Source organism: Anguilla anguilla, chromosome 10, assembly GCF_013347855.1.
Source record: "Anguilla anguilla isolate fAngAng1 chromosome 10, fAngAng1.pri, whole genome shotgun sequence".
NCBI lineage: Eukaryota > Metazoa > Chordata > Actinopteri > Anguilliformes > Anguillidae > Anguilla > Anguilla anguilla.
The window spans coordinates 37,258,654-37,284,250 of NC_049210.1; the positions used below are offsets into that span (position 1 = coordinate 37,258,654).

The window sequence follows — 25,597 nt, forward strand, 5'->3', positions numbered from 1 at the left end:
TTCTTTATTAGATGAGCAAACGCGAGCGATCCTCCATGTCTCCGGTCACAGGACGGCACCGCCGGCAGAACAGCTTCTCTTTTGTCCCCCCCCCCCCCATCACCCCATCCCCAACGCCGGCAAACCATTCATCAGATTGGACGAAGCCCCGCGACAAATCGGCCAATCGCCAGCCTCGGCAGGATAACGAGCGGCTTCTCCGGCCCCGTCCCCCTCCCCCCCCCGTCCTTTCCTGGAGCGTGCGGGAGAGAGAGAGAGAGAGAGGAGCGGGAATAAAAGGACAGCCGCCTGGTTTATTCGGAACGCGATCCGGCGGCATATGGCCTGGATCGGGCACGGCGGTGACTCTCGGCCACCTGGCCCTCTAAGACTCCGGGACTTTCCCGCAGACGGGCAGGTAACAGCTGGCGCTGCCCACGATTGCTTCTCCCCCCCCCCCTCCCCGGCCACGCCTGCGCCCACGACTTCTGTCTGCTCGTCCGCTCGCGCAGTGGAGGCGACATCCCACAATGCACCGCATCGCGCCTTTGCTCCAAATATTGTGAAAGCGTCCCAGGTCCCCCGGGGTACAGTACAGATTGTAATCCTCAGTCCTCAATTGTAAATCCTCAATGAGGCACTCGAAAAAGTTCATTCAAAATGTAGGCTACTTTCTAGATGAAAAGGTTAAACACAATTACTGTTGTTAGTACCTTTTATTGGATGAGTTATCTGTTTTGTTTTGAGTTAGGTTTTAAGCCACAGATTTTGAAGTTCAGATACAGCTGTTTGTTTCTTTCAAGTTTCGTTTCGGCTGCAACTACAAAACACAGTACACCAGAAACCTGCAATAAAGAGGGGAAAAACGCTTGAAAGTATAGTCTCAGCTTTCATATTTAATCCTATTGATGGCACTTAATACATTCAAACCCAACTGATCCTTGGGAGTCATTATCGCGTAATCGTTTGCTTTTCATGTTCTGCAGAAATGTATTAACACGGAGCATTTTTATTTTTTTTTGGGTGTGTTCTGTGTATACCGCAGGTGCCAAACTCCAGTCCTGGAGGGCCACAGTGTCTTCTGGTTTCCAGGGTTTTCTTGGCACCGGTGGTTCATTTAAGCTGTTGATTGGCTAAGGAATCTACACACCTTGCTCTCTAGGCCTTAGTTGGCAGCTAATGGAAAGGAAACCACGGAAACCTGCAGACACTGAGGCCCCCTGGGAATTTATTTTGACAACCCCGGTGTTCACCTTTGGCAGAGTGGGCACAGAACCCAACGGTAGTAATTCTCTAACTCACTGTTACAATAAGCAGTCCTCCCAGAGGTACTTGGACCTGGTGTCAGACACATTTAGACAAACTGTGTTGTGTAACATGCACACTGTCACATGACCAGCTCGGCTGGTATGGCATAGCATCCTGGTGTACAGTACCTGCTGGGTGGAAGTTCCCTTTTGGTAACTGTCGAAATCACAACTTCCTCTTACGCAGACACTTCTTTCTTGGACGTATGCATACATTCCTTCTCACCCCCCCCCCCCCCCCTCCCAAATTTCAGTTGATTTTTCATTGCTTTCTTTTTTCAGTAGAGTCACCAAACAACCAGTAGTGTGGAGTGAACATTACCTAACCGAGTGTACAGTGTACCCAGGGAGAACGGTTAGCTTAGGTACAGTTTTCCTGCTTTGCGGGTAACATAAGCTGCCCTAATTCCCGCTCAGACTTCATGTTTCCTTGTCCTGGAAAGGGAGCAGCAGTTTGCTCTTGTCAGTCAAACAAACGGCTCTACTGTGTGTCAGTCATCCTTGTTGGTTTTCATTGGCAGTATTCTACCCTTCGCCATTTTGTGTCGTGCCACAGAAGAAGAGCACATTTGCACAACGAACACAAAGCAATAGGGAATTTTAAGGTGGCACCATATCGCAGTTCTAGGGTCCCTACTTGAGTTTGTGGCTCTTCGAACCGACTAGGCCTGCGCGTGCTGCGTTTGCAGGAGGCTCTCAACACGTAGAGTGCTTTCTGTTTTTAATCTAATGTTCCTGACTCTGTAAAACCGCGTCTGGTTTAGCCGCCAGTTATCGGCTGTTTACCTCACCAGCTTCGCTGTTCTTCCTGATAAGATGCGTCTCTGTGCGGAGCGGAGAGGGAAAACAACAGAACATCTTTCTGCTGCTGACGGGAGAATTGCGTATCACAGGCCGGGTCCTGCGTCTGGGAAGTTGATGCTTATTTGATTGGGCCGTTTGGGGCGCGCGACCGCGGCCGTGTTAGCCTAGCCACAATGCTAAGGCCACTCTTGGAATATTTCGGGGCAGATATTTTCTTTGCTACACTCCACTGGGGAAGGAGCCCTCTCTGTTTGCATTATAGCTTCTACCATTTCATTGCTTTGTGTCCCAGGCCTACTGTATGGCGGGCACTCTCTCCTCTGTAGGTGTATACAGCACTGGTATATGATGTGTATAGGTCTACTCTTGTTCCTGTTTTTTCGCTTGAAATAGAAACGAGAAGTTGTATTCTGGAGCTTTTGAACTGTGCGTTTAATCCAATTCAGACGACACCACCCCTCCCACCCGTCGCAGCTTTCGAAGCCTCAGATGGCGGTCGGTCGGTCATTCGTGTCTATTTAAGGCCCATACGGCGGATAGGTCCGGAAAAATAAATATATGATATGCGGCGTACCGAGTGGTTTGTGTTCCGTGACAGGGTTGCATTGTGCCTCGTCCTCAAGGTCTTCCCCTGTAGCGTTTCGGGTCTTAAATACACTTCTGTGTCCCGGCGGCCGGAGCCAAGTGTGTGTGTTTGCCGGGGAGACAAGCGCGGCATTGTGGCACAGTCGTCCTTCTGTCGCGCGCGCGACCTTCGCGGGTCGCGTCGTGACTCAGCGCGCCGCGAAACGGGGGGGAGCGGCTGTTGCAGCACGCCGGCGCCGCTGGTGCTCATTCGCCGAACGGAACGGGCAGACGCGGTGTCACCGTGGCCCGGGGGGCTTCCAGAACGTTCTCTCCCTGTCGCTCGGCGCTATAGGACGAGGCCCTTTCGCCGTTTGGATCCTCGCCGGAGAGATACGTTTCGGAAGCTCGCCCGTAATGTGCAAACGACCCACCGCCGCTTCGGGTTCCGGTTTTCTCTCCTCCGTTGCGGCTCGGAGTTCGTCGCGGTTGGCCTTACGTAACGCGTCTAACCGCTTCTTGCACTTTGGATTTCCACTTTCATGTCGGCACTGGTAGAAAAGTGCAATTACTGGCGGGCCACTTGAAGAACAGTGCTCGTTTGACTTAATCTTCAGTCAGTTTGAGTTCTTTATGACTTCTCTAACTTTATATCCGTGGTTCTGTTGGCTAAACAAAATTTGTGAGCCCTTCCGTGTCTCCCGCTGCTCTGCATCCTAAAATGAGCATAAAGCGACTGAAGTTAGCGACTCAGCCGGGCTAGCTTTCAGCATGCATGGCTGGCTGCGCTCGAGCCCCTCAAAGCAGTGGGGAGAGTCGCGAACGCAACGTGCGGACACCCCGACTTTACTCCGTCTTTCCTGGGTGGGTGAGAGGCCGGAGGACCGGAAAAGCAGGGCCAGGTTTTCTTTCGGTCCAGGCAGACATAGCGGGCGGCGGACTAACGATCGGGCCGCACCTTTGGGGTGGAATTGAAACCCACGGGGGCAGAACGGGGGCGTGCTTGACGGTAAGCAGACCCGCCGTACTGTAGCTTTCCCAGCATTGTCCCCCCACCTTCCTGGCTGCTCTCGGTCTCGGTGTTTCCCAGCGGAGCGCTGAAGCCAGTGTTTCAGAAGCGTGATGACCCGCGCGTAGCTGGAATCATCCGCCAAGGCGGGCTCCTGAAATCCCCTCGCTTCGGCGCTGAAAAGCGGACGCGCGTGCTTTTCCGCACCCCGAGCCCCACTTCCTGTTTGGTCGTTTCACCCAGCTTGTTGCAAGTCCTGGCCCTTCTCGCTTTCCCTTTGGACTCTATTACTATTGCCATTTTGGTCTATTAAATTTCAGAATTGTGTAACTCTAGATCCAGACTCCAGATTCTGTGCAGTAATCACTGAATACAACCTTAACCTACAGTACGTTTTGTTCCCAGTTCTTTCGTACACTTGTAGTCAGTGAAGGTTTTATCAAATAGCCTGCAGCACATTACACAGTTTCTCCTGAAAAATTAATTTAGTCTCATTTTAAAGCCTTTCTCCCCACAGTGGGACAGCCCAGTTAAAGGAACACGTAAGGACAGGTGTTAACCTGGCTCCACACAACTGCATAGTGCACATAAATGCCACATATGTGACAGGAGTCAAACTCATGTTGCCTTAGAGTGGGGTTGCCTGGCTATTACCATAGCATGTTTGGAAACCTTCTGGTGGTGGTGAGTTTGTTAAACTGTGTTTTTTCCCCTTTCTCTTTTTCAGGGGGGTTTTCCGTGGTCTTCCTGGCCCGGACTCACAGTGGGGTACGATGTGCCCTAAAGCGGATGTACGTGAACAACGTCCCGGACCTGAACATCTACAAAAGGGAGATCACGATCATGGTACGCTGAAACTGCTAATTGAACCCAACACCGCTTAAATGCCCTTTTAACTTTTTAGCCCTCAACACCTTATTGGCTCCAATTGACCCAGATGTTGAGGAGAGAGCTTCTCTGTGTCCACTTTATTCACTTGTAGTCTCTCGCTCAGAAAGTCATTAAATTGGAAAGCTGTTTGTCAGTCAGCCAGAAGTCCATTTTGGTGAAGTATATTTGTAAAAACTAAAAAAAAAAAAAATAACACACGCTGGCTGACTATTTATATTAACTTGGAATTGATAGGTTGATAACATAAACTGATTTAGACACGTGTTTGGTTAATTGTGAAATGCGTGTTCGGAGAGAAAAAGAGAACTTGAACTGGAAGCTTAAGAAATAGAACTGCCTGTGCTAATGTTAGCGCGGGCTGAGGATTTAGAAATGTTGCTCCAGTGAGAGTCATGACTCTGTTTGTGTAAAGTCCGTGCCCCGTGATAAAGTCTTCACCTGAACGAGGCTAACTGCCGCCGCGGAACGTGTCCTTCCTCTGCCGTTCTGTGGCCGCTCATTGTTGAGTGCGGTCGGGGCCGGTTTGCGTAAGTGCTCCCTTGGGGATCGCGTTTCATTCCACGCCTGTGTGCTGAGGCATCGGCCGCTTAGCTTCACAATGGCGCCGCTCCTTACTGTCCCAATCCCCTTCCCCCCCCCCCCCTCCCGGCGTAAATGCGCTCTTAAAGTTGTGCCATTCGCAAGGCTACCACAAACCAGTTGCACCCGCTGAACCGGTGATCTTTATGGACCATGTGAAATCAATAAGAGGCTGATTGATGATTCCGAATGCCGTTTTAAGCTCAGACTGCCAAAGGAGGATTTTGGTGATGTATTATCCCGACCACCCACCACCCCGTGCGTCTGAAATGCCAGGCTTTCCATTGTTCCTTTGTTGTTGTTTTTTATCGGATTCCGAATCAGAACGCTGCCCCTCTGGCTCTTCAACCTCAGAAATTCCACCACGGCTCTGGCGGTTTTAGCGTCATTAATTTCATTCGGGACCCGTGGACTGGGACGGCCATTTTGGTCAGCTCAGTGCACCCGTGAAGAAGGTGCCTTGCTGTGAAGTTTCACTCACGCCACAGGGCTTCAATTGGCATTTGGGGAGATCACATGTAGACTCACCAAGAACGATTGGGGTGTCCTCAAAGTTTCAAAGCCTTTTTCTGGGTTGCCAAACCCACAATTGGTCACCATTTGTTGAAAGGATTGGTGTTGTGATGTATCTTCAAGTAATAATATTTTAAAAGCCTAGCTGTAATGCCATTTCCAGTTTGTGAAAAAGAGCTGGAAACTTATACTGTCCAAAGTGCACTTTAGATGGGTTACCAATCTCCCCCTTTCTCCCTTTTCTGACTTGATGATTCTGTGTTCCTCTGTAGAAGGAGCTGTCGGGTCACAAGAACATAGTGAGCTACCTGGACTCTGCCATTAACACGGTGGGGGACAGCGTGTGGGAGGTGCTCATCATCATGGAGTACTGCAAAGGTAAGCGGCCCACGTAAAAAAACCCCGTGGACCCGTCCGCCTCGCGGCCTCCTCACCGCCGGGCCGTGAGACGCTTTCACCAGCTGCTCTCGGTTCCAGAAAGAGGGGAGGGAGCGCCAGACGCGGCTCTAACTTCTCTTTTCCCAGCCGGGGGGGAGATTTCCTGCTCGAGAGGACTCTCTGGGGGGGGGGGGGGGGGGGATGTGAAGCGGTTAAATCCGCCGCGCGGTGGCTTAGCTCTGCTCGGAGATAGGGGGAGCGCGTGTAATTTATGCTATGGAAAACAGGGGCGCGGTGGAGCGGTTTAAGAGGCCGAGGAGAAGAGGTCGCGAGGCGCCTCGTACCCTGTTCTTCTGCTGGAGCCGTGCCAGGCCCCGCCCTTGCCGGAGTCCTCTGCAGGAGAACGTGTGCTTGGGTTTCCATTGCAGTGACTAGGTCGTAATGTATGGCATAGCACAGATTTGAGTAGGAGGAGAGATTCGTGCCTTCAGAGACATTGAAGAAAACAAGCTTTATGTAGTTCAAGTTTGTTTCTCCGACTAGCTCATAAATGCCACCAACCTGCATTTTACATTATTCCCTATGAGAGTCTTGTTTATGCTTAGTGTATAGCTATCATCTGTGTCCTCTAATATTAGTATGAAGTGTGTGTAGAGGTCCAAAGCTGTGGACTCGTTCCCTTTCAAGGATGTCCTAGATCAGGGGTGTCAAACTCCAGTCCTGAATGGCCGCAGTGACTGCAGGTATTTGTCATTGCCTTTCCACTAGCCGCCAGCTAAGGCCTTGAGAACAAGACGTGTGGATCCTTTAGCCAATCGGTGACTTAAACGAGTCGCTTGTGCTGAAACACCAAAAACCAGCAGACACTGCAGGCCTCCAGGACTGTGTGTGTGTGTGTGCATGTTGTTGACCATGTGTCACTGTATTGACAGCTGGCCAGGTGGTGAAGCAGATGAACCAGCGTCTCCACACGGGATTCAGCGAAGTCGAAGTCCTCCACATATTCTGTGACACGTGCGAGGCGGTGGCTAGGCTACACCAGTGTAAAACTCCGGTCATTCATCGGGACCTGAAGGTATGGATCGCTTCATTTTTACTTTATGGGCGGGGCTAGGTGCAAACCCTTTCACCTCAATAACTTGCAGAGCCTAAATTCCCCTATTGCCTCTATATTACCACCAACCCTCCTCTTCTACTTTCTTCTGAAATGCAAAGGTAAAATTTATGTATTTGAGGGAGGGGGGGTGGCAGTGGCGGGGGGACATTAATTGGTGCTTGTCTGTGGAATGTTAAAATATTTCCTATTAAATTCTGGCCTGAGAGAATCCCATTCTGCAGTAAATTGCTAATTTATTTCAACTTTCCCTGAAAAGAGCAGCTATTAGAACACCTATTTCCCTTTCCCGCAAAGGTCATAATCCCAATGTGAAATGTTTTCACAGAAATGTGTATCTGAAGTGGGCCAAATGGATTTGTAATAAAGTATGGAGGTTTTCATGCGTTGGCTGATGTTACAAACTGTACAAACATTGATTCACGTGAATCAGTGTGTGAAGAGCAGTTGCAAAAGATTACAGTTTAAGATCTTGTAATCAATATTTAATAATGACATAGGGTGATAAAGCCAAACAGAGACCTTTTTTGACCCCTTTTGCTGATTCAGCTACAATGAATTTGCCAACCATATCCTTTTTGAAACAAGGATTGAATTACTGGTTGGCGTTTTTCGAGGACAGATGGGAACAGTCCTGAAGCTAGCGTACTTTCTTTTATTTTGCTTTCATTCCTGCATAATGCGAAAGGCTGTGCGCTAAGGCCGTCTTGATCCGAAAGCGACGCACATTATTCACTGGTGTTTCGCAGTGTAACGTGAGACCACAGAGCTGATCCCGACGAGATTGTGAACCCACCGTCTCTTTTAGGCTGAAGGCTTTTATGCGATTCTCTTTCTAGAACTTTCTCTCGCTGCGTATTTGGTTAAAATGGTGTGTAAACCAAAGTTACAAAGTTCAGAGAATTCTCTGTCTGGGAGCTGTAGCAAATTTGAACTCTCCTCTTCTCTGAGTTACTGGAAGTCAGATGTATTCATGTGAGGTCAGGTTTGTTTTTTTTAAAGCAATGCTGTTTTGGTTTCAAATGTATCAATTGAGGGAACTTTGCCATCTTTAAAATTCAAGATTTTGATAAGATTTTTTCTCGATTAGCTGTACAAACACACTTTTCCGCAGGAAGATATTCAGCCTGTTTCCACAGAAACCTGACGCAGAAGGTCTCTGTTTCTTTTGAGAAACGCAACCTTATTTCTTTGTTTCTTTTGAGTAAGAGGGCCCTTTATTGAGGGCAGTTCATTTGGTTCAGATTTTGGTTTTCAAGGGTAAAAAAAAAAAAGAAGAAACCTCAAGCTGTTTCCTATAAGCTGAGTGTAATGAACCCTTTTGTCTACCAGGTTGAAAATATTCTGCTGAACGACCAGGGGAACTACGTCCTGTGTGACTTTGGAAGTGCCACACACAAAGTTCTGCTACCGCACAAGGATGGAGTAACTGCGGTGGAGGACGAAATCAAAAAGTAAGCTTGCCCGTTCTCAGGTTTACCCTCACACTCAAGGGCAGGGGAGACTGAGGGAACTGATTGTGTTACGGTAACCAATCAGAGGGTGCCACTGCTCGTCACCCATGTGATCAGTAGCTTGAGTAATTGATCTGCAGCAGCGGACTGCTTTTTCTTGATGAACTAGTTTTGGCTAGCATGCTGTCTGTGTACTTTAGTTGCTGTGTCTTTCCCTTCTTTAAAGACACACTTTTAGGGTTTGTGTGTCTTACTTTCTGTCTGTCTGTGTCTGTCTGCGTGTGTGTGTGTGAGTCTTATTTATGTCTGTGTGTCTGTGTGTGTGTGGACGTGTGTGTGTGTGTGTGTGTGTGTGCGCGTGCGTATATGAATATACATCTGTTTGTGCGGTTGCATATCACTTGGGCATAGCTGTCCCGTTCATTGGCCTTGAGATCCGCTGCTCTCCTCCTGTCAGATAAAGAATCCAGGCGTGTCATATCAGCCAGTCCGTATCCATCTCGACAACTCTGCAGGGAATCAGTGGAGCCTTGGAAAGCGGTCGCTAGGCACAGCCAGCAGCGTTATGAATGTATACCAACAGTGTCCAAATGGGGGAAATGGTTGCTTGGTTGCACGATTTGCATAACGGCACGCATCGAGCCCTACGGCATTCTGTCACATGGGGCCGTAGCCGAAAAGAGAATCCTTTAATCCTGACCACTTCCTGTTTCCCCGGCAGGTACACGACACTCTCCTACCGTGCCCCGGAGATGATCAATCTTTACGGAGGGAAAGCCATCACCACTAAAGCCGACATATGGGTAAGGTCAACAGGGCCTCCCGGCCCGGTGATTGACAGGCGGCTCCGCCTGCTCCGGCCAGAGCCCAGACGACTTCACGCAGGCCTCGGGGGTCACATGATCACCTGCCCAACCGGTTCCCTGTGCAGCTGATGGCAGCATGTGCGTTAGCAAAGCCAGAAGAGTTTCACTTCAGGTTGAGCGCTGTCCTTTTCTCGTAGCCATGAGCCATCCTGCAGAAGGAGAAATCCCCTAGTAACCGTTGGCAGGTTATGAAAGGATTGTGATGTCACGTCCTGTCCCTGGCCGGCAGACCCTTTTCTATTAAAGCGCTGGAAAAAGGCCGGTCGCCTCTTATCGCCGGCGTGGACCGTGCAGTCGGTGTTTTCCCGGTCAGAGGTCTCTTATCGCCAGTGTAGACCGCACGGTCAGTCTTTTCTCAGTCAAGGGTCTCTTATCGCCAGCGTAGACCGCACGGTCGCTTAACCCCCGCCGGCTGTCTCGAGCCGCGACCGGCGCAGGGCTAACGAGAGCGGCGCGTTTACCGCTAGACCGCGGGCGGAACACGCGGCCGGTCGTCCCCTCTGCGGAAAGGGGCGGAGTAACGTTTCCCGCTTCTTTTGGCCCTGAATAAGTGGGCGGGGCCTCCGCAGCGCTCTTCTTTCTCAGAGGGGGAAAGGAGATGCGTACGCACAGGGGGCGGTCCTGCGTCGCGACCACAAACCCACACCCGCCGCGCGCCGTTTGCGCACTCCCAACCAGCTTCGCAACGGCTGCGGCCAGCGATTGGTTAACGTTTCCTGCTCGTTTCGAAATGAATAAGTTCAAAGTTTTTTTTTTTTTTTTTTAAACCAATATTGCAAATAATTAAAGTGTCCATTTTACATCTGATAATACAGAATTATATGCTGAATGTGGAAACGCGGCATGAATTCCCAGCTGTAGCGATTCCCGTATTCGATGCGCCATGTAATGAAACATTGTAAAGGAAACTGAAAAGCACGGCTCTAAGAGCATTGCTCTGTCAAGCAGAATGCAGTGCTTAAGCTGTGTGATTGGGGCCTGTGCAAATGGGACTGTTTGAAATGAGGTGTGTTTCATGTTTATTTTTTTATTTTTCTTTCTTTTTCCTCAAGGCCCTCGGATGCTTGTTGTACAAGCTGTGCTTCTTCTCCCTTCCTTTTGGGGAGAGTCAGGTTGCCATATGCGATGGAACTTTCATTGTTCCGGATAATTCCAAATTCTCCTTCAAGTTGCACTGCTTAATCAGTAAGTAGACGCTGCACTTACGAAACAGCCAAGGGTGTAGTTCTCCACCTCAAAAACATGGCACTCAGTGGAATTGTTTTATGGTAAAATGAAGAAAGGGTTGCGTAAAGATAGTATGAGGGAACAGATTTCAAATGTATAGCTGGTTTCATTGATTGATTTAAAAATAATAAAATTTTATTTCAAAAGGCTTCTTACTTTGCAAGATTACGTGTAAAGTTAAACAATAGCACCACCGTGTGGTGTATCATTATAGGTGCGTGTATCTCGTTAAAGGATAAATTGTGATGTGTTGTGAACTGCTTCAGATATCAAACTGTAGATTTTATCCAAGTGAAAACCAACATGTTCATGCTTTTAATAAACAATAATGGAATAAATCATTCCGTAAATATTTTGAAATTTCCACCTCATTTCATCATAACTTAATTTCATCATGATTGTCAACCTTTGTTGAATGGTGTTTCTTGAATGGTCTTGGTCTTGATTTTGAGAGATTTGTTAGAACTTAGATTTTTTACGCTAGTCTGATTGCTGGCTGTTTTGGGCGATTTGCTCTGTAGGATACATGCTTGAGCCGGAACTAGAAAAGAGACCGGACATCTATCAAGTCTCCTACTTTGCCTTCAAGTTGGCTGGAAAAGATTGCCCCGTGCCAAACCTGTTTGTAAGTCAGGTCCCACAGTGGCCTTGTTTCATCCACAAACACGGAAATGACGGTCACTCGCACGGTTGAAATGTGGAAACGTGCTTTGACTGAAACAAAAATGAACGTGCACGGTCGCTCTCTCACATACTTGTGCTTTGTTCGAATTGTGAAATGAGATCCCCCTTGAGATACTGTTCTGCTCTTAATAATTTTTCTTCCTTGTGCAGAACTCCCCTCTTCCCACATCACTGCCTGAGCCTCTGACCGCCAGCGAGGTCGCTGCTAAGAAGAACATGACGAAAGCCAGGTAGCTTTCCACTGACGGCTTTAAGTCATTATGACTGCTCTGTTTAAAACACTTGGTCAAAATGTATTACAGTTGCATGACTGGTGAGAAACTGTGGTTTGGCCTAATCAGTCGTACAGTGTTACTCGCTCAACGGTTATAGAATTTAGCAATCAAAGATCAAATTTAAGCCAAACCCGAATAAAAAAAACATTGAGTAAGTTGAAGAAGAAATGATTTCTTCAATCAGTCAAAATTAGGAATATTAAATAATATTAAAATAAAAAAAATTAAATAATATTAGTGAGAATGGATCTGGACTTTTGTTGGTTTTCGTTGTATCGTTCTGCGGTTTTTGGTCTCAGAATACCCTACGATGTTCTCGTTGTTTTATTTTACTTTGGAATGCGAAGTGCGCTCGTTCATTGGGAGGCCCGTTGTGCGATTGACCCCCCTGCAGGATAACGGACTCGGTGGGGCCCACGGAAACCTCCATCGCCCCGAGACAGAGACCGAAGGCGGCCAACAGCAACGTCGTCCTGCCCATACACAACGCCGTGACGCCCGTGAAGATGACCGTCCCCGCCGCGGCCGAGAGCAACGGGCAGAGAGGTGAGCCTCCCGCCCCGCCCCGCCCCGTTTCTGTGACCGATGTGCGCCGGGGCGAAGGGCTTCCTGATGTTCAGCACGCTGTGGTTCCTTTTTATCCTTAAAAGGTTATGTAGCATACTGACCTGCTTAAAGGACTACATGTGGGTCTTCTGGCCTGTCTCTCATGTGATGTATACATGCAGTAATGTCAGTGTTAAAAATATGTACACTGTCCCTGTCAAATAAGTAAATATTTTTTTGCATATAAAAACGTGGAGGACACTTGCTCAAAGGGAAACCATAGTTCTACTCTGGACTCATGAAGTCCTGGTAAATTAACTCGATTGGCCTATCAGGCATTTTGTAGGCACAGCCTGAAAGACTAACTGTGAAGGCGTTTCCTGGTTGGAGCTGTGATCTTGGTTTATGCTTTGTGTGGTCACTTCTCATGGTGTATGTCTGTGTGTGTGTTTGTGCATCTGTGTATGTGTGCATGCATGCGTGTGTGTTGTTGTGTGTGTCTGTGTTTTTATGTGTTTGTGTTTGCGTGTGTTTGCGTGCGTCTGCATGCATCTGCGTGCAGTAGGGCCGGCCGCTGGGAACGGACACCCCGCTGCGCAGCCGCAGGGAGGCAGCCAGCAGCACCGCGTCCTGCAGCAGCTGCAGCCGGGGGACCTGCGACTGCAGCAGCTGCAGCAGCAGCAGCAACACCAGCAGCCGCAGCATCCGCAACATCAACCACCGCAGCAGCACCATCAGCAGCATCATCTCCCGCATCAGCAGCCGTCAAATCTGCAGCACCTCCAGTACCTACAACAGGTTAGCACTTAGCATCGGACCAGCACAATACAATACACAGTACTCACAGCAGGGCTGTACCATTGTCTTACAGCATACAGTCTGGGTCTTCACTACAGGGGTTTATTCACACAGTGTCTCTCTCTCTCTCACAAACACGCACACACACGCATGCACACACAAAAACATGCATGCGCGCACACACACAAACACACAAGCATGCGCTCTCACATACACGCACACACACTCAAAAACACACAAACACACACACAATCACGCACACACACACACAAAAACACAAACACGCACACGCACACACACACACAATCACGCACACACACGCACAAAAACTAACAAACACACGCACACACTCACACAAACACGCACGCGCGCACACACTCACACACACAAAAACTAACAAACACATACGCACACACTCACACAAGCACGCTTGCACACACACACACACACACACATTCTCACACACACACACACACACACACACCTCTCAAGGTTGCAGGCGAGGCCCGTTTGGCACTGTGCTGCGCTCTTGTTTAGTGTAAATCAGCGTGTGCGTCACAGCCCGCATAGAGGCCCGCGCCCTTATTTATTATTGTTTATTTGTTGTTTGCCTGCGACCTTGTCTGTCGCTGGCGCTGGATAAAGCTTTGCTCCTTCCTGCCTGTACGGCGCGCGCTTTAATAAGGGCGGGCCTGAGTGAAACCCCCTTAGGATGTGAAATTGGGTTAATACCGTTTGGCCCAACAGATGGGGCTCTAAGTCCTGTTTTTCTTCTTTTTTTTTTAATGATTCGAAATATGTCTGTCTCACAGTCAGTCATAGCCTCACTGTGAACGGAGTGAGCGTACAAACAAAAACAATCCATTATTGAGTCCCTTGAGAACACACAGTGCGAACCTACACGTCATCATCCACATATTTTACTCACAGATTTTAATTCCCACGCAGCGCACAGACACTGTTGAGCAGCCACAACTTTTTATTATTTTTTAATATAGTACAGCAGTACCCGGAGTCTGTAACCATTCATTTGTGAGTGTGACCCAAATAGTGTGCAGTATCTGGCTCACGGTATAGAATGTGTGATATAGATGTACCTATTTATAGATGTAGGATTTTGTCCAAGGGGATGAGTTTCTCTGAGGGGGTTTCTTGTGGAACTGCAGTTGCTGGTTTTTTGGGAGTGGTGCACACCCTGCTTCACAACAGTTCCTGATATTTGGGGAGGAGTGCAGGGCATGTTCACTGTGTGCTGTGCCTGGTGTTTGGGAAGGAGTGTAGGGCATTCTTACTGTGTGCTGTCCCTGGTGTTTGGGGAGGGGTGCAGGGCGTGCTCACTGTGTGCTGTCTCTGGTGTTTGGGGAGGGGTGCAGGGCGTGCTCACTGTGTGCTGTCCCTGGTGTTTGGGGAGGGGTGCAGGGCGTGCTCACTGTGTGCTGTGCCTGGTGTTTGGGGAGGGGTGCAGGGCGTGCTCACTGTGTGTTGTGCCCGGTGTTCACTGTGTGCTGTCCCTCTGCAGTATCAGCAGGCCCTCCACATGCAGCAGCAGCAGCAGCAGCAGCAGCAGCAGCAGTTGCTCCAGCAGCAGATGATGATGCCGCCCGTCTATCAGCAGCAGGCCCAGTACGCAGTCATGGTAAGAGCTGCACTCCACGCTGCCAGGGCGTTCGAGCAGTCTGTTCAGGGGCTCGCTCTCTCTCTCTCTCTCTCTCTCTCTCTCTCTCTCTGTCTCTCTCTCTCTCTCTCTCTCTCGCTCTCTCGCTCTTTCATTCTCTCTCTTTCATTCATTCTTTTTCTTTTTCTCTGTCTGTCTCTCTCTCTCTCCCCCGCCCTATCTCTCTCTTTCATACTTTTTCTTTATCTTTCTCTCCTGTCTGTCTACCTCTCTCTCTATCTGTTCTCTCCCAAACCCTCTCTCTTTTCCACAGTCTGTTCAGAGGCTCTCTCTCTCTCACTCTCACTCTTTCATTCTTTTTCTTTCTCTTCCTTTCTCTCTGTCTCTGTTTTCTCCTCTATCTCTTTCTCACTCTCTCTCCCTCTCTCTCTGTCTCTCTTTCTCTTCACCCTGTTTGACCTGAAAATATAGCAACACGTTTTGCGGAAATGTTTTATTTTTAACGAAGCGAAGGACATCGCACGGGCCATCGAGAGCGAGGGGAGGCTTCTTTCTAAAATTAGCGCAGGCTCTGCGTCGGCCGCGTGTCCTAGAATCGCGCGTCCACACCGTGCGTACGTCCCTGTATGTCGCGTCCGCATCGTGCGTACGTACGCGCCGTTCGCTCTTCTTCGTCACGTGTCAAAGGCGACCCACAGAGCGTGTCTCTCCCAGGTGCGTTTCCCACAACTGAGTTTAGAGACGGACCGCTCCGAAGGTCGAGGGCGGTTCCGTCTCCACGGCGACGCCGGCGGCTCCGTACGGGAGATATTTACAGTACGTACGAACGCGAGTCAGTCCGCTCCAGACGAGCGCCGGCGAAGCGGAGCGGCTTCTAGCCGATTTTCCACCTAACCGGTACCATCTGTTTAATTTCGGTTGCAATCTGCTCCGCTCCGAGCCCTGGGGGGGTATGAACGGGGGGGGTGGGGGGGGGTGAAATTGACCAATTCTCTGCGTTAAATCTTAACATATGAAGCAATTACGCTGCGGGGAGATGCGATTCCCCGTTCCTCAAATTCGCAAAGTGGGTGTGTGTACTGCGAGAGCTTTAAACAAGGCTCAGTACTGCTTTAGTGGGTCTGCTCTCGTTTCTGCTCTGTAATTGGGTCATTTACCATCGCCCAGTGTTTGGGGCTCTAAGATAACCGTGTTAAGGAGTTCAAAATAATGTGTTTGGATGTTTTATCACCATCTCTATGTAAAACTCTATTAGAATTGTTTTCAATCAGATTCTGTTGCGCTATGTATATAGTGCTACTGTGGTTAAATATTAGCAATAGCAGCATTAGCATCTCTTGTGAGCACAGAGCAGGAAATGTGTGTCCTCAGATGGTTTCCCCTTGACAGGACTGATGATGATGATGATGATGATGATGATGGTGCAGTCGGCAGCTGGACTCTGTACTAACCCGTGATTGTTACCATGGTGTCCGAGGTCACATGGCAGCCACCCCCCGCCCCCCCCATCCCCCCATACATCACCTCGTAGTCCTTCCGTGCGTCGCGTTCTTTCCCTTGTCGTTGAACGGCTCTGACCTCCCTTAACAGATGCACCAGTACCAACAAGCGTTTGCACAGCAGCAACAACAACAACAGCAACAGCATCTCAACCATCAGCAGCAACAGCAACAGCATCTCAGCCAACAACAGCAGCAACAGCATCTCAATCAGCAGCTCCCTTATCTCACCTCCCCGCTGGAGTTCCAGCCTCCCCTGGGGACCTTGGCCCCGGCCGGGACCGCCCACCTGGGGCCCGCCCCGGTAGAGCCTCCATTCACTAACCCCAGGTAACCCCCGCCCCATCCCCCCCCCCATCCTGTAACCGAGGCAACGGGGTGCGCATGCTTTAAAAGGCACCAGGGGGTGGCCCTGCCAGGAAATCGGGAACCCAGGGATGTTCCTGGAACTTCATTTATATTTTAAGTAAACCCTTTTGAACTGGGACTATATGTCCTGTCTATTTTTTTAAAGATGCAAGGTTTAAATGACCGTTGTAAAAGTACACCATGGACCATTTCAGTTCAGTTCAACAGAACTTCACAACACGGATCATTTTGATTGAATTCAGTAGAAACGTATAGTCTGCTTACGAGCAGTTAAAACAGCCCCTGGTGCCCTTTAATGTACCCTGGTGCAGAATCACGCAGCCTTGACACCTCCCACACATCCCAATAAAACAGCACGTCTGAATGTGTTCTGTTCATACCCCATCATGGAGTCCCGCTGCACTGGAGTCCCCTCCCCTGGATACGGTCTTTATTTAGCGACATTAAGCGACGTGAGGCTCACAGCTGGGAACGTGGGTGTGACCAGAGATATGTGTGTGTCTGTGTGTGCGTGTGTTGGGGCGTGTTTCTGTGTGCGTGTGCGCATGCGCTGTGTTTGTATTTTTGTGTGTGTGTGTGCATATGTGGTGTGTGTGTGTGTGTGTGTGCTTGTATTTTTGTGTGTGTATTTCTGTATGTGTGTGCGCGTGTGCTCATATGTGGTGTGTGTGTGTGTGTGTGTGTGTGTATGTGCGTGTGTGTTTGCGTGCGCTTGTGTGTCGGCCTCTCTCCCTGCAGTAGAAACCCCCTCCTGAACACAGAGGCGATCACCCCTCCCCACCCGACCGTCAGTAACCCCCCGGACATGTCCAGGTGGAACCCCTTCGGGGAGGACAACTTCTCCAAGCTGACCGAGGAGGAACTGCTGGACCGAGAGTTTGACCTTCTTAGAGCAAGCAAGTGTTCACCTGTCCTTCCTTTAGAACCGCCTTTCAGCAACATGAACGCTGAACACATGCCCTGTCCTGTCACATTTACCCCTCTGGCCAATTCATAAACTATAATAAATCTAGAAAGTTTATTACTCCTTATTACATTATAATGTTCCTCAATATGTCACGTATTCCTCACTAGATGCTACTGTTAATATTGTACTGGAGTTTAAAGTGGTGTGTATACACCATGCAGTACAAGCTGGCAAACTGTTCAGTTTAAATTTTAAAGTACACGGGTCTTGTACACCTGACAAAATAGCTAAAGAAAAAAGCTGAAATTAGTAGAAATAACAGCGATGACAGAAGGCATGACATGGCTGCTGTGATTTTCCTTTCTCGAGCGATGTAGGATTCTCAGCATTTACAGAACCCAGTGAGCAGTAAACCTGAATACAGATGGAATTTAGACATTCAGAGGGGTGGGAATCTGGGTTTTGACATGTTTTGACAAGACTAGGTTAGCTTGGATCCAGTGAACCTGAAACAGTTGTGTGTTGACTACATTGAATTGAGAAAGGGAGCGCATGATACAGAAAGAGTGGTTGGTGCTGTTGCTGCTTCTTAATGTTTAAAAATAAAATGCAAAGAGTTGAAGGTAAGGAATGGCACACAGGTGTAATTAATGACACCCCCCCCCCCCCCCCCCCCCCCGCAGAGAAACCGGTGGAGAGAGCGGTGAGCGCCGACACCGGAGCGGGGAGGCAGGTCTCCCTCAGGCCCGTCCCCGAGGACCTTTTTGGCTCCGTCCCGTTCCTGGCCAACCCAGGCAAGTTAAAGAGCCCCTGAAGACCAACCCCCCCCTCCCCCCAACCCCCCTTCCCTCCCCGCTCCCCCCGTTTTCATCGAGACTCTGTTACTCCCCGTCTCCGAGAAACGCCGAACGTGGCCCGAGACGTCGTCCAAGTAACCGACCCGGACCAAAACAAATAAACATACATCACCACTTCATTCTGTATGTGAAACGTCCGTCAAGACTAGGACAGCAAGTAGTGGGCTCGTCCTTCATAGAGCTTTTTCCACTGTAGCCTAACTGAGCCTTCAGCTATAAAATGGCGGGTGCAGATTTAGTCGACATTACGCTTCTCTGCCTAAATATGGTACAAATATAAAAGGATAAGGACCAGTAAGTGTTTTCCACAATCACATTGTTACAGTTGTCAGAAAAAAGCTGCGGTTAATGCTGCTTCGAACCCTCATTCTCAGGTCATTGGGTTTCAGGAGTGTCTGTTGCGTCACCAGATGTAAGAAGATGGGATTTAGGAATAGAAATCCATGCTTAAGAGTGTAGAAAAGTATATGTTTGCATATATTATGTGTATATGTATTTCTTTCGCCTATTGTTTTGAAGAACCTGGAGTGTCAAGCAATGTTTATTTTTTTGCCACACGTTGCATTTGTGTCAAAAGAAGCTAGGGGTGCTTAAAGCAGTCATGTGCTCCTGGATGTCCACACGGTTGTTAAGTGACAGCACTGACTGTGTACACTCAGAACTTGCTCTTAAACCCACAGCTTAAATCTGTCTCTTGGGGGTGTGGCCTTGCTCTTAGGGGCGTGGCTTTGCTCTTGGGGTGTGGCCTTGCTCTTGGGGGTGTGGCCTTGCTCTTAGGTTACTTCATTACTGCCTCCCTCCATTTCGTGCTTGTCTTCAGGAGAGAAATCTCTCTTGCGCTTGCTTGACTCTCGTTTGCTTCTCATTTTGAAAAGATGTTTGCATGATTATAAAAAGTTATAATTGCATGTTTTTTTGTTTTCATTACATTTTTCTCTTTTCACCACGTTTTAATAGGTTGAGCTGTACGAGTGAAGAATTCAGTTTAGTTATTTGAACGGTAAATAAAATTTACCCTCAGTCAGATTGAAGGATATGTGAATCGCTTTGTAAAAGGCTGGACCGTGTTTGACTGTTACTGTGAGACTGTCGGAGGGTGAGCGTTATTTGATCGTCTTTTACAAAAGGCGAACATTTCCAAGTGCGTTACATCCCCGGCCTTTGTTGACTTGAACGCATTTACACAGCTGTTCATGACGTGCTTTAGAGGTTCAATGCTTACATGAAACTTCAGTCTGTCTGTATTTAGTATAATTGTACAAGTTTCTGAGCCGTCTTAATTAGTGTTGTGTTAAGAGGAATGCAGATGTGCTTGTTATCAAGAGAATATGCCGCAGTTGAAATCCACAAACATTATTCTCAGTCAGGAAGGACCCTTGGTGCACCCCGAACCATTTGGCTAGCCAGCTAGCCGGTGTGTGGACGCGTCGCCTGTTGTCTCTCTCTTGTCCCAGGTCAGGTTCCATAACCTCGGGGGCGGGCCTGCTCATGTCAGTCACAGGTTGACTAGACCTCCCCCTGGGCGGTATAAAGAACCCAGTGCTAGCAGGAGAGAGTCGGACGCCTAAGTCAGAACAGAGGGAATTAAAGGGCTAAATTAATATCAGTGTCAGGTATTTTATGTTGCCAGTGACATTTGATTTGACAACAGTGCTCTTTTAAAGACAGTGGATTTTCGCTTGTATTTTTGTTTAGAAAATGTCCGCTAACTCAACAGGCACATTTGTTACCATTAATCTCGTTATCAGTTCATATGTGGAGGATAAGCTATTAGGAGTCATTGGTAAAGAATTTTTGCCAGGCTCAGGGTTCCCTTACCGGGCTTTGTTGTTGCGCTTTTGGCCTTTGCTCTCCATCGCACGCACGTCACGCATCCGCGTCGATCCGTGCGAGCGTCTCGCCTGCGAATGCGGTACATCGATGAGCTGGCACGCGGCGAATGAGGCGTTCTTCACGCCGCGCCACCGCTTCAGCCACGGCTGCAAACGGCACCGCGCGGAGCGATTTGGCAAACGCGGAGGCCGTTCCTCGGTCAGCCTGACACTATCAGATTTCTTCCATTCATTTGCACGTCATTCAGGGGTGTAACTCTGTTTTTCTTCAGTTACATATGATATTACAGTTTGTTACAGTTTTTTTCTTTTTTCTTTTGCAGAAGGTAAGTTGACAGTGAAATAGGACAATTCCTGTGCTGGTATTCTGAAGTTCTGTCATTCTTTCATCTCATTGGCTACTCGTTCTGACATCACAGGTGTCTCAGAACAGGCCCGGCAGTTCTATTTGTTTTCATTCATTCTAAATTTAAAGGAAAAAGAAGAAGAACAGCCATATTGAGAAACATCTTGTTAAAGTGGTGTACTGGTGGGCAGATTTGTGCCGTTAGATAAGAACACCCCCCCCCCCAACATTCTTATTTTGTTTTTGGAAGCAAATGCTAAAACATTACGACAAATGTTGAGACCACAAATGCACTAATACATATCGTGTATTAATGCAAGACATGAAAGATGTTCTGAGTGATTGGTTAAATCCCACACACGGACACTTTTGCGATTACTATCTTTGTTTTCGTTTGCATTGTCTTCATTTTTTGTTTGGTTTGCATTCATGGGCGTTGGGGCTTAGCGGTCATGCTATACCACTTCACTTGCCTCTCAGGTGATCCTGTGCATTCTTCAACAACTTGTTCTGTTTTTTTTTTTCTTCTTCCAAATATCTTAGCACCAGCTTCAGAAGATATTGTTAATGACTGTCAACTACATGTATAAGAAAAGATGTTGCAGATTTGTGCTTCTGTAAACAACGACTCAGCTATAAGAATGTCATAAGTGCGTAAAAAAATTTTCAGCTGTGACCACTCGTATATACAACGATAGATGCTAAGTTGTATAAGATGTTCTGTTTTTTAACAGACACACACGATGTAAATAAACTTGTATTATAATGTACATCTTGAATGTGTTTCTTTAAAAACTGATAATAATAAACATATTCAAAAGCAAAAGATATTTTTGTTCACTTTATTTAAATCCTTGCTCTCGAATTACGGAAAACAGGTTTTAGTTAGTAATACAAAATCAACTATGATCTGCCCACCACTATATCATGCTTACAAGATGGTTTTGTGAACATGGCTGTCCTTATTGGTTTATTTCATGATTTGACACAAAAATACGGAATGCTACAAATCAGATGCCATACACAGAAATTCGAATGAGATTGGTTTGGGTTATTGTGCTTTTGAGTTTTGGGATTTGATGGAAGTTCTCGGTGCATGCGTTAAACTCAGGAAGTCAGAATTAACATGCATGCAGAAATTGGTTTTGTTGATACCAGTCACCCATTCCCTGGTTTATGTTTTTTTTTTTAAAAATAGCTTAACTTATACTGACACACGTTGCATTTTGAATGGTTTTAAAGACTACACTTGCATGTCTTAATTAAATATCACATTGGAAATACTGAACATATTCAGCACAAATGTTAGTCAAACTTAAATGCAGATCACACATATACATTAGGCTCCATGTTTCGAGTATGCTTTGCAGCTATGTTTTGGGTGTTGGAGTTCCCCAGTAATGGTTTTCTGAAATTGAACTCACAATTACAAGATTACATTGATAATTGCTGTCTTATGTATTAAATCTTAATCGTAATATTAACATAGAAATATGAAGGTGCATTTCTCCAAACATGTAAAATTATCATAAATGGAGTAGTGGAAAAACCTTGCATTGGCGTCTGGGTGTTAAATTGGTCCCTTTTATATTGTTTAACACTGCCAAGCTAAGAGTTAACTTAACAAAGCAATAGTTTGTTTCTTGTAGTAATAGATGCTGCTATTGGGTTTGTCCATTTCGAGCTGGAAGCCATTTATTCTGCACAGGCTGAAAATTTTTTACTCCCGTGCTCATACCCTGTGGTGGTTTCTATTTTATCCTGATTTCAAAAGATTTCAAGATGGGAGGGAGGGACATGGTCATTGAGCATAAAGCCTGAAGGATTTAGTAAAATGAGCATCCATGTAAACAGTATTAACGGAGAGAATCGTATAGTGGAGATGAGACTGTGTGTACTAAAGGAGGAAGACATTCTCTCCTTTGTTTATGGGTGACACAAAAACCTAGAATTCGCATATGGAGCGTGACCAAGGATGAATACTAATGTGTCACTTATTGCTCTCTGAGGCTTTCCACAGTTTATTTGCTTAATCCTGTTATTAAAGGTTGACTAGGCAATGGCATGATTTTCTTGAAGCCTGCATTATATCCCCTCATTAAAAAAAACCAATAAAAAAAAAAAACCCACTACAGTCATATGCAGGCTCGTTTCCTTCAAAACTGGAAAAACAAAATGGCTGGTTTTATGATTTGATGATTAGATTTTTCTAAAGGTTAAGGACTATATCATGTCTGAATGAGAGGGCACCTGCCACTGAGATGTGCTGTAAATCACAGCTCATTCGCATATAGAGGCAGGAAGGGGCGTGGTCAAAACGGCCCCCGTTTCCATGACGGCTGATTGGAGAAATAAGACGAGCCTTTTGCTGATTAACTAGTGAAAGGTGCTTAACCTAATTCCTTGATTTGACGCGTTATTCGTTTTTTTTTGTGTACATGTGTACCAGCCCAGAAAGGCATGAGTCAGAGTAAATCTTTAATTTCCTCTTACCGTCATGTGACGTGCAAATCCACCCACAATGCACAGCAGCTGCTGGACGGTGCGGGCCGCACACTCGCTAATCCGGCAGCCGGGCGTCCACATGGCGACGCGGGCAAAGCCGGGGAAAGGCGTGTTATCTCCACTTTTACAAGACCGCCATCGACCCTTTAATCGGATGTCCCACAAAAGAACATCGGGGGGGGGGGAGAGCGCATGTGCATCTCCAGGTTGGGATCGTTTTATACGATTAAAGATGTACCGTCGTGTAGCGGCTGAGATTGTTTCATGCAAAGGCGTAATTATTCGCGCCATAATCTAGGCAGGGCCGCCCAAGCAGATGTTGTGGAGCGCTTTCTTTGCCCCGAGCAGGACTCAATTCTTTCCAACCCCTCTGAGTAATTTTATTATTTTATAACTAATATTCTGCTTGTAGTTAAGCCGCTGACATGGTCTGGCAGGTTGGAGATTCCAGATTTGAGTAGATTTAAAGATGTGATTTTGAAGGGGGAGGGGGGTGGACTCATGTGGCACTGTTTCTCAAATACTGCCTGCTTTTTGGTGGGGGTGGGGGTGGGGGTGGGGGGGGGGTGATCTTGGTGAAATTTATAAAGGGGAACCAGAGTTCATACATTACAATTACTCATTACAATACACTTGGTCCACATGCACTCGTTCACAATATGTATTCTTTAAACGGACTGTTCCTTCATTTGGATTGTTAACTGTAAAGAAATATTTTTCATTTGAATACATTTAAATAGTGACCTTACCAAAAGGACGAAAGTAGGTGAGTGAACGCAGCCAGGTAATCGCTATGACCTGTCTGTTCGCCCGGTTATATTGAGAAGCCGCTGCGAGAGTATTTTTGCCGACGCAAAACAGCTGCCTCGTAACGATCCAAACCGAATCCCGCCGCGCTTTCAGAACAATAAGCGTTCCCAGCAATATGCTTACGCACTTAAACACACCTAAATGTACTACTGGTGTCCAGTGCTACATGCAGCTCAGAGTCATAAAATGAATGACTCCACAGATCATTTCCAAAAATAAAGCGTGCGATAAAACAGTTGGCATCGGGCACGAGGGTCCAAAGGCTCTTATGACTGGCGAGAGCGGGCTGAAATTCTGGAAAATTTATCTTCCAACTGTTCTGCTCCCCTCAAATTGTACTTACGTGCGACATTTGGCCGGGTGGGTGCAAACTCTTGCTAAAACCCCAGCCGTCCTCTTAACTTTGATCTTCAGAAAAAGAACATTTTTGCATATTTTTTTCTGTTTTTTTGGGGTTTTTTTTACCGAGCCATCTTGCATTTAATGCTTGGGCGTCCTCTCAGTCGAGGGAAGGCAGGAAAAGAGCATCTTCCTGACCATATGAGTTCAGTAATTCTTGTCTTTGGGCCTTCTGTTTTAATACCGTGCAAACTGCTGGGATTTGTTTGGTTTAAAAATGCCCGACATGCATGTCATCAAGGTCGTACCCCGGGAGATACAAATCGACAGTCGGAATAATCCAGATTGGATTATTAATGCTAAATCACTGTCGTGTTACAGAACTTACAAGAGCTAAGGAGCGTCATTAAACAATTCCCGGCAGAGTATTAATCATGTTTCTAGTCTTAAGAATGCCCCCCCCCCCCCAAGCTTTTTATTGTTATCCTTAAACCTCTGTCTGTGCTAATGCATCGTCCATCTGTGTAGATTTGTATCTGGATCACACAGCAGTTCCAAGGAACAACTTCAAAATTAATCACAGGGGCTTTAGTTTAAAATGAACGCTAAGTTTTATATTTGTGTTCATATTGCTGAGTTTATGATGGTTTAAAGACATAAGGCAATATGATTTTCTGAAATGAGGCAAAGGAAATGTTTTGCCTGGTTAAGAAAAAAAAAAGATGAAATCTTAAGCATTATCAGTTTTAGGCCTCTTGACCTGACCCTGACCCTGACCCATATAGACGGTATTTATGTATGTAAACATGGTAAGGGCGTGTTAGTGTTGTGATCTCTTTATTTGAAGGAGAATCCGATGCAGATTGTGTTGGGTATTTATTTCTGTGGAAGGCTCAAATTAATGCTATATGAGGGTTTGAGGTGCTGCTAGGGTCAGATTTAAGAGGGATTTCTCTGCTTGCTTTGTACAGTAGTGTTCTGCAGGTGAAAGGGCAGCTTGACCTCAACAAGCATCAAGTTCATGGTCACATTAAAGAACATGGCAGCATTGTGCATTGTAATACTTTTGTTTCTGTGAGAAAAATGAAAGGACAGCAAAAAAAAAAACACCAGGTTTTGGGAGTGAGAGTTAAGACACAGCAGATGTCCGTGTGTACACTTTATGGCCAAAAGTATGCAGACACACGAACATCACGCCCATATGTGGTGCTTGTTGAACATCTCATTCCAAAACCGTGGGCATTAATGTGGTTTTTGGTCGCCCTTTGCTGCTGTAACAGCCTCCACTCTTCTGGGAAAACTTTCCCTATATTTTGGAACATGGCTGTGGGGATTCGCTTCCATTCAGCCACAAGAGCATTAGTGAGGTTGGGCCTCGATGTTGGGTGATTAGGCCTGGCTTATAGTAGGCGTTCCAATTCATCCCAAAGGTGTTGCATGGGGTTGAGGTCCAGGCTATGCGCAGGCCAGTCAGGTTCTACCACACCAAACTTTGCAAACCATTTCTTGATGGACCTCGATTTGTGCACA

The 25,597-nt window shown here is 47.2% G+C and overlaps 1 protein-coding gene across 7 annotated transcripts in view; it reads left to right on the forward strand.

The window, feature by feature from the left end:
• Window positions 1-25,597, forward strand: part of bmp2k (BMP2 inducible kinase) — a 44,858-nt gene that overhangs the window by 15,787 nt on the left and 3,474 nt on the right. For 3 of the 7 annotated variants that reach the window (XM_035380467.1, XM_035380465.1, XM_035380464.1), the window contains 14 exons: window positions 4,391-4,509; window positions 5,919-6,024; window positions 6,957-7,099; window positions 8,471-8,592; window positions 9,314-9,395; window positions 10,511-10,643; window positions 11,207-11,310; window positions 11,520-11,599; window positions 12,039-12,190; window positions 12,753-12,988; window positions 14,508-14,624; window positions 16,194-16,432; window positions 17,210-17,367; window positions 18,062-18,172. In XM_035380467.1, coding sequence (XP_035236358.1) covers window positions 4,391-4,509; window positions 5,919-6,024; window positions 6,957-7,099; window positions 8,471-8,592; window positions 9,314-9,395; window positions 10,511-10,643; window positions 11,207-11,310; window positions 11,520-11,599; window positions 12,039-12,190; window positions 12,753-12,988; window positions 14,508-14,624; window positions 16,194-16,432; window positions 17,210-17,367; window positions 18,062-18,172 — 1,902 coding nt within the window. The remainder of the gene's footprint in view (window positions 1-4,390; window positions 4,510-5,918; window positions 6,025-6,956; window positions 7,100-8,470; window positions 8,593-9,313; window positions 9,396-10,510; window positions 10,644-11,206; window positions 11,311-11,519; window positions 11,600-12,038; window positions 12,191-12,752; window positions 12,989-14,507; window positions 14,625-16,193; window positions 16,433-17,209; window positions 17,368-18,061; window positions 18,173-25,597) is intronic. The other 4 variants (XM_035380471.1, XM_035380470.1, XM_035380468.1 and 1 more) reach the window with 4 other exon arrangements.